General features: G+C 43.7%; 1 protein-coding gene across 1 annotated transcript in view; it reads right to left on the reverse strand.

The window, feature by feature from the left end:
* The window catches only part of LOC115122359 (importin subunit alpha-4), an 18666-nt gene extending 1352 nt beyond the window's left edge, over positions 1-17314 (reverse strand). The window contains exons 1-16 of the mRNA XM_065017304.1: positions 17044-17314; positions 10547-10591; positions 7688-7777; positions 7011-7040; positions 6820-6872; positions 6626-6721; positions 5921-6006; positions 5715-5801; positions 5408-5577; positions 2916-2960; positions 1472-1603; positions 993-1121; positions 704-808; positions 524-593; positions 91-255; position 1 (exon numbers count right to left, since the gene is read on the reverse strand). The exon at position 1 is cut by the window's left edge and continues 94 nt beyond it. Of these exons, the coding sequence (XP_064873376.1) occupies position 1; positions 91-255; positions 524-593; positions 704-808; positions 993-1121; positions 1472-1603; positions 2916-2960; positions 5408-5577; positions 5715-5801; positions 5921-6006; positions 6626-6721; positions 6820-6872; positions 7011-7040; positions 7688-7777; positions 10547-10591; positions 17044-17112 (1373 nt within the window). The 5' untranslated portion in view covers positions 17113-17314. The remainder of the gene's footprint in view (positions 2-90; positions 256-523; positions 594-703; positions 809-992; positions 1122-1471; positions 1604-2915; positions 2961-5407; positions 5578-5714; positions 5802-5920; positions 6007-6625; positions 6722-6819; positions 6873-7010; positions 7041-7687; positions 7778-10546; positions 10592-17043) is intronic.
* Between the last annotated feature and the right edge of the window lie 3049 nt (positions 17315-20363).

A 20363-nucleotide genomic window follows, 5' to 3' on the forward strand; every position in this document is an offset into this window, starting at 1 on the left:
CCTTAGAGCAGAGCAGTGGAGGCACAGTCAGACAACAGAAACTTTCCCCTCACACACCTTCAGCCATGATGACAATACACACACACACACCTCCAGACTCCTCTATGATCTCAGCAATGGTGCTGGCCTCATCCCCGGCCATGATAAGGACGTTCTTGAGGCCGTCTAGGACCACCTGAACCACTTGGGAGTCCTTCACTGACAGCAGGCTGCAGAACGGAGGGATCACATTCTGCTGCACCAGGTACTCCACCTACACATCACCATATCAGAAAATACAGAACTGAATACAGCAGTAAGAATTTCTGACAAATAGCTCCTGACACGTGTGATTGTATCAGGTTCAGTCACTGGGTGCCTACTAGTTCATAAACTCACTGGTATGAAGCTCCAGCTACAGAGGCCCTAGCCTGACAGTGCTAGCCTCGTACCTGCCTCTTGTACCTCTGTCCAAGTCAATAGTCTGGCTGATATGGAGGTTGCAGTGTGTGTATGTGTGTATGTGTGTGTGTGTTACTTTCCTGGTCTTTCCTGCCGCTGATGGTGAGGTTGCTGATGGCCCATGCTGCCTCCTTCTGAGTGCCAAAGTCCCCCTGCAGACACACAGGCTGTCAGCACTACAGAACTCTGCACACAGCAATGACAGAAATAGCATCTCTCGCACAGACAAACGCACACACCAACCACACACCACGGCTCTCACCTTGGCCAGTTGGTGGATGATCAAGGGGACGAGTCCTGCGTCGATCACTGCCTGAACCTGCTGCTGGTTCCCAGCCGTGATATTGGACAAGAACCACACTGCTTCCTGTAAACGAACCAATCACATGCGGTTATGCCAGAACACTTTCTGTTAACAGTCTAGCCACACGCAGTCAAACCAAACAACTTCTTAATGGCAGGACAATCATAGAAAAGCCTTGACATAAGCGCCCTCCCTCCTCCCCGTTTCCCTGGACTTTCCCTCTCCTAGGAGTGTGTGCGTGTTCTACCTTGTTGATCTTTTCTTTGGGGTGTGTGAGCAGGTTGGGGAAGTGGGAGAGGACGTCACAGTTGAGCACCACCTGTGTCTGCTCGTCTGTCCCAGTCACAATATTCCCCACCGCCCTCAGAGCAGCCGTCTGCAGGAAGTGACATCACCGCAAGTCAACACCCACAATGTCAGCGTTTCAGAAAATGCATAGAACACCCTGAATGTATTACTTATAAAATGCATAATTTCCTCCTTCCCTTGAAATAAAATCACTGAGCTTTTCCTGAACATATGGCACCATTTTTCTGCAAAAACTCCTACCCATAGTGATCAGTAGATCCAAGATTTGTTGCTTTAATCAATCCAATCTTAGTAAATCAGTGTTTTTTTCTTCTTCCAGATAGGAAGGAGGTAGGAAATTATGCATTTTATAAGTACACCACACCAAAGTTTGTTACAGTCTTCTAAAAATAACAATGTTATCAGTTGATGCCTTACCTGAACTTTGACCTCCTGGTGGCTGAGCAGGGGGACAAGGAAGGGGACCACGCCAGAGTCTATCACCATCTGAATCTGCTCGTTCCCACCGTCTGTCAGGTAGGACAGAGCCCACACAGTGTCCACAAGGATCTACAAACACACCGTGTAAACCAAGGAGTCCAATAAGTGTTGTTCACAAAAGCAGCTGAGTATGGTAGGGCTTAACATGATGATGTCAAACTTATGGCAAACCGTTCATTTAGTTGTAATAAACGTGCAGTGCTTTCAGAAAGCACACCCCTGGACTGTTCCCACATTTTGTTGTTACAGCCAAAATGTAAAATGTATTAAATTGACATTTGTCACTGGCCTACACACACACAACAATACCCTATAATGTCAAAGTGCAATTAACTTATTCAAAACATTTACAAATTAATAAAAATGAAAAGCTGAAATGTCCTCAGTCAATATGTATTCAACCCCTTTGTTATGTAAAGCCTAAATAAGTTCAGGAGTAAAAACTTGCTTAACAAGTCACATAAGTTGCATGGACTCATTCCGTGTGCAATAATAGTGTTTAATGTGACTACCTCTTCTCCGTACCCAACACATACAATTATCTTTAAGGTCCCTTAGTAGAGCAGGGAATTTCAAACACATATTCAACCAAAGACCAGAGAGGTTTTCCAATGCCTCGCAAAGAATATTGGTAGATGGGTAAAAAATAAAAGCAGACATTGAATATCCCGTTGAGCATTATGAAGTTATCAATACACCCAGTCACTACAAAGATACAGGCGTCCTAACTCAGTTGCCGGAGAGGAAGGAAAATCGCTCAGGGATTTCACCATGAGGCCAATGGTGACTTTAAAACAGTTACAGAGTTTAATGGCTGTGATTGGAGAAAACTGAGGATGGATCAACAACATTGTAGTGAGTGGCCGAGTTACAGTTTTGACCTAAATCTACTTAAATATCCATGTCAAGAACTGAAAATGGTTATCTAGCAATGATCAACAATCAATTTGACAGGGCTTGAAGAATTCTGAAAAAAAAAAAATATATGTTTTAATAATTTAAAAAAAATAATGGGCAAAAGTTGCACAATCCAGGTGTGGAAAGCTCTTAGAGACATACCCAGAAAGACACACACCTGTATTGGCTGCCAAAGGTGCTTCTACAAAGTATTGAATACCTATGTTGATGAGATATATTCCTGCATTTCATTTTCAATAAATGTGCAAAGATGTCTAAACTTTTTTCCCCACTTTGTCATTATGGGGTATTGTGATGTCATTATGGGGTATTGTGATGTCATTATGGGGTATTGTGTGTAGATGGGTGAGATAAAAAAAAAAAAGAGTATTTAATCCATTTTGAATTCAGGCTGTATCAACACAATGTGGAATAGATCAAAGGGTGTGAATACTTTAAAGGGACTGTATGCTCTCATACTTACATTTATATCTGTGTGGTATATAAGAACACACAGCGCTGGGAGAAGCTGGGAAAGAGACAAAAAACAAGTGGAGAGAGGAGTGTCAAAAGCAGACTGGAAATGTGGCCATGTAAAGGCATGTAGTAAAACATCCCCCCTAGTTATACGTGATGTCTGACTAGATGGAGAGAGCACCACTAGAACTCTACTCACAAATTGGAATACCTAATGGCACTGGAGATGACTGATGTTTTTACAGGCTCCTAAACAATTATGCCATTTTGTGTGCTTTTTCACATCTTTTGTAACTTATTTTGTACATAATGTTGCTGCTACCGTCTCTTACGACTGAAACGAGCTTCTGGATATCAGAACAGCGATTACTCACCTCGAACAGGACAAAGATTGTTTTCTTTAATGAGTCTGACATGAAGGATATACTGTTTCTCCCGGACCAGGCCCAAATCCCTTTCATTCGCATGAAGAAAAATACGTAATACAGGGGGCGCAGATCCGGGTGCCTTGTGAGAATTTGTTGGCGTGTGGGTAACCCGCCTCTACCATCTGTTCTTTTGGCCAACGTGCAATCACTGGAGAATAAACTGGATGAGCTCCGTTCGAGACTATCCTACCAATATCTTATGTTGCTTGACTGAGTCGTGGCTGAACGACGACATGGATAATATAGAGCTGGGTGGGTTTTCCGTGCACGGGCAGGACTGAACAGCTACGTCCGGTAAGACGAGGGGTGGTGGTGTTTATCTTATTTGTCAATAATAACTGGTGCGCGATGTCTCGAGGTATTGCTTATCTCATTATAAGCTGCAGATCACACTATATTTTTCGGAGGCGTCATTTACCACCACAAACCGATGCTGGCACTAAGACTGCACTCAACGAGCTGTGTAAGGCCATAAGCAAACAACAAAATGCTCATCCAGAAGCGGCGCTCCCAGTTGCCTGGGACTTTAACGCAGGCAAACTTAAAATAGATTTTACTTCATTTCTACCAGCATGTTACATGTGCAACCAGAGGGGGAAAAAAACCTAGACCATCTTTACTCCACACAGAGACACATACAAAGCTTTCCCTCACCCTCCATTTGGCATATCTGACCATAATTATATCCTCCTGATTCCTGCTTACAAGCAAAAACTAAAGCAGGAAGTACCAGTGACTCGCTCAATACGGACGTGGTCAGATGACGTGGATGCTACACTACAGGACTGTTTTGCCAGCACATACTGGAATATGTTCTGGGACTCATCCAATGGCATTGAGTACACCACCTCAGTCATCGTTCTCATCAATAAGAGAGACTGTACGTACATAAGCCATGGATTACAGGCAACATCCGCACCGAGCTAAGGGCCAGAGCTGCCGCTTTCAAGGAGCCAGACGCTTATATAAGAAATCCGGCCCTCAGACGAGCCAGCAAACAGGCAAAGCATCAATACCGGACAAAGATTGAATCCGGCTCTGATGCTCGTCGGAAGTGACAGGGCTTGCAAACTATTACGGACAACAAATGGAAACCCAGCTGCGAGCTGCCCAGTGACACGAGAGTACCAGACAGGCTAAATGCCTTTTATGCTTGCGTCGAGGTAAGCAACACTGAAGCGTACATGAAAGCACCAACTGTGTGAGAATGCTGTTCATTGACTACAGCTCAGCATTCAACACCATAGTGCCCTCCAAGCTCATCACTAAGCTAAGGACCCTGGGACTAAACACCTCCCTCTGCAACTGGATCCTGGACTTCCTGACATTACCTGGGGGCGGCACAAGGTTAGGCAACAACACATCCGCCACACTGATCCTTAACACAGGGGCCCCTCAGGGGTGCGTGCTTAGTCCCTTCCTGTACTCCCTGGGTCACCCACGACTGCATGGCCAAGAACGACTCAAACACCATCATTAAGTCTGCTGACAACACAACTGGTAGGCCTCATCACCGACAACAATAAGACAGCCTATAGGGAGGTCAGAGATCTGGCAGTGTGGTGGCAGGACAACAACCTCTCCCCCAACATAGTCAAGACAAAGGAGCTGATCGTGGCCTACAGGAAAAGGAGTGCCGAACACGCCCCCATTCGCATCGACAGGTCTTTAGTCGAGCGGGTGGAAAGTTTCAAGTTCCTTGGTGTCCACATCACCAACAAACTATTATTGTCCAAACACACAAAGACAGTCGTGAAGAGGGCACAACAATGCCCTTTCCCCTAAGGAGACTGAAGAGATTTGGCATGGGTCCCCAGAACCTCAAAAAATTGTACAGCTGCACCATTGAGAGCATCCTGACCGGTAGCATCACCGCCTGGTTTGGCAACCTCTTGGCACCCGACCGTAAGGCGCTACAGAGGGTGCCAAACCAGGCGGAAAGCGGTGCCAGAGAGCAAAGTCTGGGACCAAAAGGCTCCTTAACAGCTTCTACCCCAAACGATAAGACCGCTGAATAATTGAACAAATGGCCACCCAGACTATTTGCATTTTGATCAGAACACACACGTACCTCCTGTACTGTCTCCATGGGGGGCGGTGGGTCCTTGTTGCGGCAGAGGTTGACAATGACCCAGGTGACGTTACGGAGGAAGGTGATGGGGATGGAGGGGTTAATGAAGGACAGCAGGGGCTTGACCACGCCCAGGGAGATGACGTAATCCCTGCACTGTGGCCCGTCGCCTGGAGGAGGAGCATCACAGGTCAAAGGCCATCATTGGGGCACCAGTTTTTCCTGGTCCGGTCACATGGTTAGTCATTACAGAAGAAACACACAAATATACATTTAATGATGTGTTAACTGTATCAGCCATACTCACCTATGATGTTGCCTAGCGCCCACACGGCCTGTTCACACACATTGTGATGGGGAGAGTGGAGCAGACGCAGGAACAGGGGAACAGCATCTGTACATGAGTACAAACACCGTTAGGAATTGACAATTTAACACACACAAAGATAAACATTAGCGAAGCCCAGACAGTCAGAATAACAGCGGAGCAGAATGACCGCAGGGTGAACTTACTGGACTTGACCACAGCCTGGGTCTGTTGTGACGTGCCAGACGCTATGTTGGTCAGGGCCCAGGCTGCCTCAAACTGAAGAGACGGACTGGAGGAGAGAAAGGAGGGGGGAGAGTGAGAAAGATCATTCTAGGGCTTCCATTAACATGAACGCATCTTTCTCCTAACCCTGCCCTTGCTTCTTCCTCCTCTTCAGTCCACACAAACACACACAATGTGTGTGTAAACAATGGTGTGTTTGGTTGCAGTGTCCTCTGTGCTCCAGGAATTTCAGTGTCTGTCTGAGACTGCAGCAGTCGCCATGACAGCTGTGCATCCGCAGCTCATCGCTATAGTAACCCTCCAACCCCTGCACCCTCCTGTACTGACTCCTGGGTGTGTGCGCACATCTGTCCCCTTCATGACCACAAGGTCCCGTGTGTGTTTGTGTTTGGCCCTGAACACAACGAGGTCCTGGGAATGGGGGAAATCCAGAGGACAGGAATGCTCTTTTATTTGGATTGGCACCGGACGGCAGGGCCAACAGACCACCCTGTGCCTCGCACACACACAAAGCAGCATGCGCACACACACACACACACTAATAGCCCCTCTATATCATGTATCCTAGCCAGTCTTCAGTAATTCCAGTAAAAAAAATGTACAAACAGAGCATTAGTAGAGACCATCCAGGGGAGGACATTGGGTTAACGCATCAGCAGACTCACTTGTCGTCTCTCTCCAGACATTTGACTAAGATGGGCAGGATGCCAGACTTTATCAAGTCATCAATGGGAGGGTTTCTGTCACTGGAGAGGAGTTTTCTGACAGACACAAAAACAGGGAAAAGTCATGTTTCAATCATGGAATACAAAACAGGGCGAGAGGTTCAAAACTGAGAAGAGGTCTCACACACACTTACCTGGCAGCCTGTACGGCACTAAGCTGGACCACAGCATTATCACTGGTGGCGTTCTTCAGAGAGACAGAGAACAAGTTACAGCACCACACTCTCACAGGACGAGGGAGACAGGGAGAGAATGAGAGGGAGAACAAACGGCACCGAAGGAGATAGGAGTTAATCACTTCTTTGTACATAAAGTTGAGTCTTACCTGTAAGATGGCCTCTAGTGTGACGTTTTGCTGCAAAGAGTGGGAAGGGATGGAACACAATCAGTACCAAGTTACAGATCAACAACAACATGGGGGAAGGGGATACAATTCACATTAACATCTGGCTACTTCACACTAACATCTGGCTACTTCACACTGATCGGTCAACATGTCATTGATACACACAGTCTGTCCCTCTCGGTCTCGCTCCACACGCCAGTGTTTTCACAGTGCTGTGTTGGCTGGCTGGTTGAGGCTGAATGAGCTCACAGGCTGAGAATGCCATGCTACTCCATCATAACCATACATCACCTGGTAGCAGCTAGGTCAGGTCAGGCCCTATTCCTCATCTCATTAGCTCAATGACAGGGCTCCAGTCAGCAGGGTGACAAGGCTTTGAGCACGATACATTATACAAACCCTAGAGAAGCCATGGGGCATTGGAGAGACCAGGGGGGCTTAAGGACGCATGTCTAGATTACAACATCATACATAGAAATATATTGTATAGAGCTGACAATGTCCAATGCCAGTAGCTCTTCGGGAGGAATGGCAACACCTGCCCTGTCCAAACAGACAGAAATCTACTGCCTAGATTCTCTATCTGGAACAAGTCTCTCATCCTACTGCAATGGCAAATGGGTCGCTAAAGTGGAACACACAGACATCCCACATACCCCTTTGAAGTCGGAGTCGAAGTCGGAGTCCTCCAGACTGTCCTCCTGTGGGACATTCCTCTTCTTCAGGAGATGCTCGTCTCGTTTGTTCTGACGGAAGAGAGGGGAGGGACAAGAGAACAAAACACTGATGAATATTCAAATACGCGACAGAGTAGCAGTGCAAACTCCTACAGCAAACTTCTTGTGACTGTGAGATAGATATAGGTCGAAAGACAGCTGGCCCTCGCATCCCTAGAATGTGTGTGTACTGGTGTATGTTGGGGTCATCTCTGGAACCTTTGTCCCCTGTACGGAGAGACTAAGTACAAACCCGGTGTTGTTATGGGGGATGTCCCCTATAGTTGCTAAACTTTACAGAGACACACTAATCAAAACACCCGAATTAAAACACACAAAAAACAAAGGCATACACTCCTAGAAAGTTGAGGAGCAGGCACAGTGAGACACACCCATATTGGTGTTGAATAGAGCGTGAAAAAGACAGACACAGCCGGTCGGCATGTGAGTCAGTGGTAGGGAGGGAGGGAGGAGAATCCCTTGGCCTACATTCCAGTGTGTGCTGCAGTGCTGGGCCGTGCGTCACTACTGGTGACGAACCATCCCGGTGCTGCTCTCTGCTCTGGCATAATGGAATGTGCAGCCAGACTACAGCAGCACACTAACTCGGCTCTTTCTTTTTCGCTCTCTCACTGAATTAGGCCCTAAACTAGTTTCTAGCCATGCCTCCCTCTTTTCCTCAATGGTAACTTAGCAACGACTACAGGCGATTGTTTTAACCTCAGAGAAAGAAAGAAAACGTGTGAAGAGGGAGAGTGAGGAGTGTGTCAAAGCCCTTAGGGGGTTTTACGGAGGAAGAAAGAGTTAGGGGAGGGGAAAGTAAGATTCAAAGCCATGACCTGGGGACTCGTGTCAGAGAGATCACCAAGTCAACATGAGAGCAGCGAATTGTTGGATGTATGAGTGACAGGGATACCTGCCAATCACCGGAGAGGAGAAGAGAAACCCTTCAGTCTCTTGCTCTTTACAACAGAGGGCTGCACGATATGGGCACATCATTTAACAGTCTTTTTTCAAGAATATATTGTGACTGTGATTTTGATCAAAACACTTGGGTGAACTGTTGGAATCATAAAAATAAAATTGGTATTCCGATTCTATGGTTGGCATTGTGTGGCATGACAACTAATGACAAAGACAGGTAGAGTAGAAGTTGTGACAGGGTAGGACCCAAAGTGTTGGTCAAAGTTTCCCAGGGGACCCTTATTATATTTAAATGTTACATTCATGGCGTTGCACATGTCAATATTGCAATTTCGATTACAATTTGATTAATTGTGCATCCCTATTACAAAGGTGTAAGTAAATGCATGACAACCATACTAATTGGGTGTATTGTAGCCATTACACGGTTCCGATTTAGGCATCCACATCAAACAGGCAAGCACAGCGAGCACCTCAGGATAGATTACATCTGGATATTCTAGTAAATCTCTGCTAATCTCCATGGACTGCCATCTAATCTAGGTTTCAGCATCCTGATGATGTAGTCTGTTAATGATCACCAAGTCTGGATAGTACAGTGACATTACATAGGTATGCAGATCAAGGCGAAGGGTAGTGGGCATGTGGAGGGACGGTACACCGTATATTTGGAAATAGCCACGGGATGGTTTTTCAATACCATTGAAACTATTCCTTGGATTTTTTTGTTTTTACACACTTGCATATTTGTAGCTACTTTTTAAGTGAATACATACAATCAACCTGTGCAATATGTTAGGAGATAAAGAAGATTGCCTTCTTCATTTCACCCGGTCACATCATTTTTCATTATGAAGCTTAACGGTAGTACCCGTTCACGTGGTGTTTGTTTACAAGCACACAACAATGAGAGACCGGAGCCTTGTGACTCACTCGCTGTTGTGCAGCACGAGCCAGCTGATCTAGTTACAGTGTGGAATTCACAACTAGCCCAGTTAGCCCTGTTAGATATCTGATAACTGTATCAAATGTGCTAAATGCCCTACAGTTTTGCATTTGGTGTGCTAATTTAGTAGCTAGTTAGCTATCTAGCTAAGTGGTTAGCTTCTTCCAAAATCAAGCTTTGCTTACTGGTAACAGCAGAGAATCCCCTCCTGGATCAAGAGCCCTGCTGTCTAGTATTTGTTTTGTGCGTCCAGCAAACTGGGTAGAATTTTTTTGTTACTTGTATAACTGGGATGAACTGGGATGTCTGTCCTGAAAATAGTTTAGGTCAGACTGTATAAAATGTTTGCAAAGCGCTAGTTAGCATTTTCAATGGGATTTTACATGTACTTGTTAGCATTGCTAACATGCGAATTAAAAAGGCTAAGTGGGGGTTGAAAATTGCGCCCTTTGTGTTCAGTTATAACCAAATATACAGGTACGGCACAAGGTCAGTGTGACAATCTGGATACCGCCCATGCCTAGAGGGAGAAGCTGAATGACAAAGGCCATTTCTACCTGCAGCAAATCACCGCAGTGGGCCAAACAAAGAAACCTAACTACTTAGTTTAAGGTTATGGAAAAGGGGAGAAGGCAGTTTACAGGGATCAGAGGCCAATCCAGAGAGGTGAAATATCATGTGTGGGTCATGGTCAGAAAATTGGGGGGGGGTCAAATTGGGGTTAGTGCCCCAATAGAGTAATCATTCTGGATGGATTGAGACGAATACCAAGTCTGTGTCAAGACACAGGGTGAGAAAGGAACAGCCCGTCTATAGATGTGTGTGTGTGTGTGTGGTAAGCAGGGAGGTCAATATTAATATAGGGAGCCGTGGAAGTACGCCTACAAATTGTGCATCACCAAAATGTAAAATTAGGCTTCTTCTCTCACCTTCCTCAGCTCGACTGTCACGTCATTTCGATGTCTTCTCATAGTCTGGAACACAAACACACAGGGAGCAATATGAGACAGACACGATAATTCACCGATAACACATAATCCCTCTCTGGACTTCTTAAATGGCACAATTTGCTTTTGGAAGCAGCATGAAAACATACTAGAAAGTAATATAGGTATAGGTCAGAACATAGGAATTGAGGGGTAAAATATGTAAGCAATAGGCTAAAAAACCATAAGTTACACACACCACTTGATATCGTAATGGTTCAGGTTATTCAATGTGTGTTTGTGTAATGGTAATGTGTTCTTAGTCCACTCATGACTGTGAGCTAGTCTCAGATCTTGTGACTGTGCGCTGCGGTTCATATTGCCATCCTAAATAGCCCCTTACATCACGTGGGCCAGTCACATCCTCCCAGCCTTGGTCTGGGCTTGACCCTGTCTGGGGAGGCTGAGGAGCAGAGAACCAGAGGGATACCCCTCTTTCTCTAACAACCTAACATTGACCCAGCCAAAGCACCGGTCTCTCTCAGAGCACCTGTCTCACCTAGATCAGCAGAGGGCAAGTGTGGGTCTGTGCAGGCTTTTGTTATAGCCAAGCACTAACACACCTGATTCAGATTGAAGACCATGATTAACAGATACAGGCCTTCAGAAAGTATTCACACCCCTTGGTTATGGTAAGCCTAAATAAGTTCAGAAGTAAAAACGTGCTTAGCTTAACAAGTCACATGGACTCACTGTGTGCAATAAGTGTTTAACATTGGTTTTGTATGACAACCTCATCTCTGTACCCCACACATACAGATAATTTTAAGGTCCCTCAGCCGAGCAGTGAATTTCAAACACTGATTCAACCACAAAGACCAGGGAGGTTTTCCAATGCCTATGTCACCTATCGGTAGATGAGGAGAAAAAAAATAAAGGCAACATTGAATATCCATTTGAGCATGGTGAAGTTATGAATTACACTTTGGATGGTGTTTCAAAACACCTAGTCACTACAAAGACACAGGTGTCCTTCCTAACTCAGTTGCCGGAGAGTAAGGAAACTACTCAGATTTCACCACGAGGCCAATCGTGACTTTAAAACAGTTGCAGAGTTTAATGGCTGTGATAAGCGAAAACTGAGAACGGATCAACAACATTGTACAGTGCATTCGGAAATTCTTCAGACCGCTTTACTTTTTCCACATTTGGTTACGTTACAGCCTTATTCTAAATCTCATCAACTCTACACACAATACCATATAATGACAAAGCAAAAAGAGGTTTTTGGAAATGTTTGCACATTTAAACTGAAATACCTTATTTACCTAAGTATTTCAGACCCTTTGCTATGACACTTGAAATTGAGCTCAGGTTCATCCTGTTTCCATTGATCATCTTTGAGATGTTTCTATAACTTTATTGGAGTCCACCGGTGGTAAATTGTCTATATAAGGTCCCACAGTTGACAGTGCATGTTGTCCATAGAGCTCCGAGACAGGATTGAAGGTCCACTCCCATCACTCTTAAATGGAAGAAGTTCGGAACCACCAAGACTGTGCAATCGGGGGAAAGGGGTCTTGGTCAGGGAGATGAACAAAAACCCAATGGTCACTGACAGAGCTCCAGAGTTCCTATGTGGAGAATCTTCCAGAAGGACAACCATCTCTGCTGCACTCCACCAATCAGGCCTTTATGGTCGAGTGGCCAGGCGGAAGCCACTCCTCAGTAAAAAAAAAAAAGGCACATGACAGCCCACTTGATGTTTGCCAAAAAGACTCACAGACCATAAGAAACGAGATTCTCTGGTCTGATGAAACCAAGATTGAACTCTTTGGTTTGAATGCCAAGCGTCACGTCTGGAGGAAACCTGACACCATCCCTACGGTGAAACATGGTCGTGGCAGCATCATGCTGTAGGGATGTTTTTCAGCAGTAGGGACTGGGAGACTAGTCAGGATCAAAGGGAAGATGACAAGAGAAAACCTGCTCCAGAACGCTCAGGACCTCATACTGGGGTGAAGGTTCACCTTCAAAAGGACAACGACTCTAAGCACACAGCCAAGACAACGCAGGAGTGGCTTCGGGAAAAGTCTCTGAATGTCCTTGAGTGGCCCAGCCAGAGCTCGGACTTGAACCCAATCTAACATTTCTGGAGACCTGAAAATAGCTGTGCAGCGACGCTCCACATCCAACCTGACAGAGCTTGAGAGGAACAACAGAAGAATGGGAAATACTCTCCAAATACAGGTGTCAAGCTTGTAGTGTCATACGCAAGAAGACTCAAGGCTGTAATTGCTGTCAAAGGGGTTTCAACAAAGTACTGAGCAAAGTACATGTGTAAAATGTCATTTCAGTTGTTCTTTTTAATACATCTGCAGAAATGTCTAAAAATAGATATGTTTTTGCTTTGTCATTATGGGGTATTGGGTGTAGATTAATGAACCATGTATGCATTCAATTTTAGAATAAGGCTGTAATGTAACAGAATGTGGGAAAGGTCTAGGGGTCTGAATACTTTCCAAATGCACTGTAGTTACTCCACAATACTAACATAAATGACAGGGAAAATGAAGCCTGTACATAATAAAAATATTCCAACGCATGCATCTGGTTTGCAATAAGGCACTAAAGTAAAACTGCAAAAAAAATATGGCAAAGAAATTAACTTTATGTATTGAATACAAAGCGTTATGTTTGGGGCAAATCCAACAACACGTAACTGAGTACCATGCTTCATATTCTCAAGCATGGTGGTGTGTTATGGGTAGGCTTGTCGTCGGCAAGGACTATGGAGTTTAGAATGGAAAGAACCAGAATAGAGCTAAGCACAGGCAAAATCCTAGAGGAAAACCAGGTTCAGTCTACTTTCCAACAGACCCATGGAGTCACCAAAAGCACTCACAAACTTCTACAGATGCACAATCGAGAGCATCCTGGCGGGCTGTATCACCGCCTGGTACGGCAACTGCTCCGCCCTCAACCAGGCCCAGAGGGTAGTGAGGTCTCACGCATCACCGGGGGCAAACTACCTGCCCTCCAGGACACCTACACCAGATGTTACAGGAAGGCCATAAAGATCATCAAGGACATCAACCACCGAACCACTGCCTGTTCACCCCGCTATCATCCAGAAGGCGAGGTCAGTACAGGTGCATCAAAGCTGGGACCGAGAGACTGAAAAACAGCTTCTATCTCAAGGCCATCAGACTGTTAAACAGCCACCACTAACATTGAGTGGCTGCTGCCAACACACTGTCATTGACACTGACCCAACTCCAGCCACTTTAATAATGGGAATTGATGGGAAATGATGTAAATATATCACTAGCCACTAAACAATGCTACCTTATATAATGTTACTTACCCTACATTTATTCATCTCATATGCATACGTATATACTGTACTCTACATCATCGACTGCATCCTTATGTAATACATGTATCACTAGCCACTTTAACTATGCCACTTTGTTTACTTTGTCTACATACTCATCTCATATGTATATACTGTACTCGATACCATCTACTGTATGCTGCTCTGTACCATCACTCATTCATATATCCTTATGTACATATTCTTTATCCCCTTACACTGTGTATAAGACAGTAGTTTTGGAATTGTTAGTTAGATTACTTGTTGGTTATCACTGCATTGTCGGAACTAGAAGCACAAGCATTTCGCTACACTCGCATTAACATCTGCTAACCATGTGTATGTGACAAATAAAATTTGATTTGAAATTCATTTTTCAGCAGGACAATAACCTAAATCACAAAGCCAAATATACATTGGAGTTGATTACCAAGATGACATTGAATGTTCCTGAGTGGCCTAGTTAAATGTTTTCAAAAATGTTTTCACCTTGTCATCATGGGGTATTCAAAAAAAATTCATCCCTTTTTAATTCAGGCTGCAACACAAAATGTGGAAGAAGTCAAGGGGTATGAATAGTTTCTGAAGGCACTGGACATATATTAGGCTGTAGTCTAAACATAGCTTGACCGGTGAGCAGTGTCCTGAGCCAACAGTGAGTGTTACTCCTGGATATGGTGTACTGGGGTGAACATTATGGCACAGAACACTGACTGAGCAAGTTCAAAGCCGTTAGAATTTACAGAGAAAAACAGATATCTGATAAGTAATGCTCATGGCTCAACCATAAGCTGGGCTGCATCTCACATGATATCCCATAAGGCTGTTCATCGAGAGACTGTTGAACAGAGGAATTGGTCAAAATAGTCCCTTCTGCTGGTGCAGTTTCAGATCATCCTAGTGGTTAAGGTCAGGATTAGGTAACCTCATCCTAGATCTGTGGTTATGAGCAAGTTCAACCTAGATCAAACCCCAACGATTGATTTTCCCAGTACTCACCATACTGAGGTACTATAGAGTGGGTGCCAGACTGTTTCTGTATTCAACTAAGCTACATTGTTGCCTTGCCAAGACAACAGCACTTTGGCCAGAGCAGAAACACGCAGACTACCATTCATATAGCAATAGCTACAGTATTCATACTCAGTAGCCTATTTGTAAAGTCTAGCAGAAACACAACTTAAATTCTGAAGGGAGGAGGATGATGCATTTCTTTACCAATCCTAAAAACCATTGCAGGAACACATAACTCCCAGGTCGTAGATCAGTGCTGCTTAGGGGCTTCTTCTACCTCCTGGCCCCTCTAGAGATGGCCATAGATTGGGTTGTACCTCCAATAGGAAACCAAGCCAGACCTCCAGGATGCCCGAAATAGCCCCAGTGGCGCACGTGGTCATGTCTGTCATAGTAGCCATGTGTTTGTCACGTTGGCTCTCAGCTTCAAAACAACAACCTATGAGACGGGTCCACTTCCCATGGTTTTAGATGGCTCCCAAAGACAATCAACTCTAATTCAACAATTACTCAGAAAACCCATTCATTCATACAGTGGGGGTATCCCAAAGATGACTATTTGTGCAACTCTGTAAAGACAGAAATGTGTGTGTTATTGTCGAAGATGGCATGGCTAACCACTAGCAATGCATGAGGTCAGCATAGTTTTTAATAATACCACTAGCATCGGCTGAAAACAATGACAGCTTTCGTGACGATGACTACTCAGCCACGAGATACCGAACGATACAGATAACAAGCCATTGATGGTGGAAGCGGCAAGTAAACAGATTCAGCAATTAACAACATCATCACCTAGTTAGCTAGCTACATAAGAATATTTGCTGCACAGGCCGTTGTTCAAATTACAATTTTAGCTGGCTAGCTTGCTAGTTCACAGTTCATTACGGCAGGATGATTCCGACCTTGCCCGACAGACTGATACCTCAGATTAATGCCATACCATTTGTTTGGAAAATTTAATCTCACAAGTTTTAGGATTTAATCTCACAAGCTTTAGAAGCCAGAATGTTGAGTACAATTATATTTTAATGTACTGCACCAGTTGACTGTGCTGTTGATCCTCTTGTTTACACTGAGCTGCACTGGGATCGGAAGGTCATCAAGGTTATATTAAGACACCGCAGAGCAGACCCAAGATATAAGATGTACTTCAATGCAGGGATGGGATATACCACCATACATTTTACCTTTACCCAAAATGATACATCGAAAAGGTTGAAATACTGCTGTTTTCCCCCGAAAAACTGTCCATTCCATCCTCACGCTAGCTCCCAGTAGCCATTATGGAATGGCACATGGCATTGAACAACAAAGGAGCGGATTGGCTGACGCTGCCATTCCAAAATGGTTGCTGTGGCTACCTCTATGACAATGAGGACGGAAATTGAAGTTTTCTGGAAAAATTTGCAGTATTTCAATCTTTTCCATGTATCATTTTCGATCAAGGAAAACGTGGAGTACAGTGGTATATCCCATCCCCTACATTGATGTACGTTTTCCAAGCCATATCTCGCACCTGCTTAGGCCGTATCTCCCTGATTGCGTTCCGACCCCAGTGTAGGTCAATGTAAACAAGCGTAATTGCAGGGTCGCATTCATCGGTCTAATTATGGTTGGATATGGGTGCTAGCAAAAAATACAAGTTATCAAGGGGGTCTAATTAGCTAATAGATAGCCAACCCAGCTAGATTAGCTAGTTTATCGACATATACTCTACCTACTCTGGATTATGCTAGTTGGGCTGTCAACTCTGTTAGTCTGCTTTCAAAAACGGTGGTACGATAGTTAGGTAACGTTAACCAGCTAACGTTAGTTACCTAGGCTAGAGCTTTTCGTTGTCGGTGAAACAGGCTGACATTTCAAACTATTTGATGGAGAATAAGGGCCGTAAACCACGCCCGTTCGTTATGATGACGAATAAACGGAGGATATTCCGGATAAACTCAGCACACAACAGCAGGCTGGCGGCGAATAGCTAGCTAACTTAGTTAACTAGCCAGGCTTCATCAAAAGATTGGCAGACAAGGCCGGGGAAGATAGCCGGTGTCTTAAAATAAAATCCTACACGGATCATTGTCTAAACCACCCTATCCAAGTGCACTCCTACCTCGACATCGCGTCCCTTGTTTTTGAAGCTCTTGATACGGTGGTTATCCAAGCCGGCGTTTTCTGCCATGGCTGCTTGCTGGTTCAGAGTACTCCGGCGTTCGTGATCTCCAGTGAAAGACAGAGCAACTACGCGAAGGAGTACAGCGAGTGGGCGGCTACGGCAGCAGATAGGGAGGAGCTTGGAGACCGGTTGTCCTATTTTTGATGGACTCCTTGACTTCGCACAGAGACAGATGCTATGTTGACGTGCCAGTCGGAACTAGGAAACTCGGAAATGTCCGACATGCTAACTGGTTGTACTTATACACGTGTCGCGTTCAACGAAAATTGCAAGTCGGAAATATCCGAGTTTCCAAGTTCCGACTGGAATTTGAACGCGGCAAAAGCATCACCAACATAGAGATCGTTCTTCACCATACTTCTCCGGTGCGGTATGTGTGGTTAATCACGTTACATTTTGTGATACCATTTTTTAAAGGGGAACATTTTAAATATGCACCACGAACTAACCCTACACTTAGAGTGCTTTCGGGAAATATTCAGACCCCTTTACTTCTTCCACATGTTATTACATTACCGTCTTATTCTAAAATTGATTAAATCGTTTTTTCCCTCACCAATCTACACACAATACCACACATGACAAAGCAAAAACAGGTTTTTAGAAATGTTTACAAATGAATTCCAAATAAAAAAATATCACATTTACATAAGTATTCAGACCCTTTACTCAGTACTTTGTTGTAGCACCTTTGGCAGCAATTACAGCCTGGAGTCTTCTTGGGTATGATGCTATAAACTTGGCACACCCATTGTTCTCTGCAGATTCTCTCAAGCTCTGTCAGGTTTGCTGGGGAGCTCCTCTGCACAGCTATTTTGAGGTCTCTCCAGAGAAGTTCGATCGGCCTCAAGTCCGGGCTCTGGTTGGGCCCCTCAAGGACATTCAGAGACTCCTGCATTGTATTTTCTGTTTGCTTAGGGTTGTTGTCCTGTTGGAAGGTGAACCTTTGCCCCAGTTTGAGGTCCTGAGCGCTCTGGAGCAGGTTTTCATCAAGGATCTATCTGTACTTTGCTCCGTTCATCTTTCCCTCGATCCTGACTAGTCTCCCAGTCCCTGCCACTGAAAAACATCCCCACAGCATGATGCTGCAACCACCATGCTTCACCGTTGGGATGGTGCCAGGATTCCTGCAGACACAACGCTTGGCATTCAGGCCAAAGAGTTTCAATCTTGGTATCATCAGACCAGAGAACCTTGTTTCTCATGGTCTGAGTCTTTAGGTGTTTTTTGTCAAACTCCAAGTGGGCTGTCATGTGCGTTTTTAATATATTATACTTAGTACATTTTGAGTGATTTTGTCAAATGTACTACAATTGAAATACTCTAGAGTGTTTTGTTGTGTTGCGTGCTAATTGTTTTTTGAAAGTGAGTGTCTTTACACAATGGAAGACAAAATTACTGTTATTCCTGTTGACATGAATGTGGTGTCATATTAAATAATAGGTTCTTTAAAAGTAATTTGTAATTGTCATTTGTTCTTGAACTATATCTGTTTGAAATGTGTGACAAAATGATCTTTATCTTGAAAGTGTTCAGTAATCTACAGCAGCACTCTATACTTCTATTGGGGTCTAAAGGGTTAAATCATTACAATTTTGAAAATATGCATACACCTTTACGACTCATGTACCATGGCCTAACCAATTGTTTTATTTCACCTTTATTTAACCAGGTAGGCTAGTTGAGAACAAGTTCTCATTTGCAACTGCGAATTACATTTTTCCCATCAGGATTTTGACCCATTCACAACATAGTGATATTGTTTTTGACACAGCTAGTGCACTAAGAGAGAGGCCTGTAAAGTGTTTGTGTGCTTACTGTTCTCATCAAATTGTCAAAAAGGGGAAACAATACAAGATATTTGTCTAGAGTCTATGATATGTAGCTGCAACCTGGTCTCTGGGGTAGACGTAACATAGTGAAAAATAAATATGGGACACTCCAAGGAATATGATGTGTTACGATTCATATGATATGTATTAATTTGTGAATGTACATCATCCATTTAGTATATGTTTTGAATTACAATTTGTACGATAGTTACAACTTTCCTAAACATATACACGACCGTTCAAAAGTTTGGGGTCACTTCGAAATGTTTTTGTTTTTTGAAAGAAAAGCACATTTTTTGTCCGTTAAAATAACATCAAATTGATCAGAAATAGTGTAGACATTGGTAATGTTGTAAATGACTATTGTAGCTGGAAACGGTTGATTTTTTTAATGGAATATCGACATAGGTGTACAGAGGCCTATTATCACCAACCATCACTCCTGTTTTCCAATGGCACATTGTGTTAGCTAATCCAAGTTTATCATTTCAAAAGGCTTATTGATCATTAGAAAACCCTTTTGCAATTATGTTAGCACAGCTAAAAACTGTTGTTCTGATTAAAGAAGCAATAAAACTGGTCTTCTTTAGACTAGTTGAGTATCTGGAACATTAGCATTTGTGGGTGCGATTACAGGCTCAACATAGCCAGAAACAAAGAACTTTCATCTGAAACTTGACAGTCTATTCTCATTCTGAGAAATGAAGGCTATTTCATGCGAGAAATTGCCAAGAATACTGAAGATCTCATACAACGCTGTGTACTACTCCCTCCACAGAACAACGCAAACTGGTTCTAACCAGAATAGAAAAAGGAGTGGGAGGCCCCCGTGCACAACTGAGCAAGAGGACAAGCACAGTTGAAGTCGGAAGTTTACATACACATAGATTGGAGTCATTAAAACTTGTTTTTCACCCACTCCACAAATTTCTTGTTAACAAACTATAGTTTTGGCAAACCGGTTAGGACATCTACTTTGTGCATGACACAAGTAATTTTTCCAACAATTGTTTACAAACAGATTCTTTCACTATAATTCACTGTATCACAATTCCAGTGAGTCATAAGTTTACATACACTAAGTTGACTGTGCCTTTAAACAGTGTGGAAATCTATCCTGAGGTGCTCGCTGTGCTTGCTTCTGTACGCCTATGTAGATATTCCATAAAAATAAAATAAATCTTCCGTTTCCAGCTACAATAGTCATTTACAACATTAACAATGTCTACACTGTATTTCTGATCAATTTGATGTTATTTTAATGGACAAAAAAAAGTGCTTTTCTTTCAAAAACAAGGACATTTCTAAGTGACCCCAAACTTTTGAACGGTAGTGTATATTACAAATTCCAATTTGTGGCTAACGTTAACTAGGCTAGGGATAAGGGTTATGAGTTAGGTTAAAGGGTTTAGGTTAGGGGAAGGA

The sequence above is a fragment of the Oncorhynchus nerka genome, linkage group LG1, assembly GCF_034236695.1.
Source record: "Oncorhynchus nerka isolate Pitt River linkage group LG1, Oner_Uvic_2.0, whole genome shotgun sequence".
In the NCBI taxonomy this organism is placed as follows: domain Eukaryota; kingdom Metazoa; phylum Chordata; class Actinopteri; order Salmoniformes; family Salmonidae; genus Oncorhynchus; species Oncorhynchus nerka.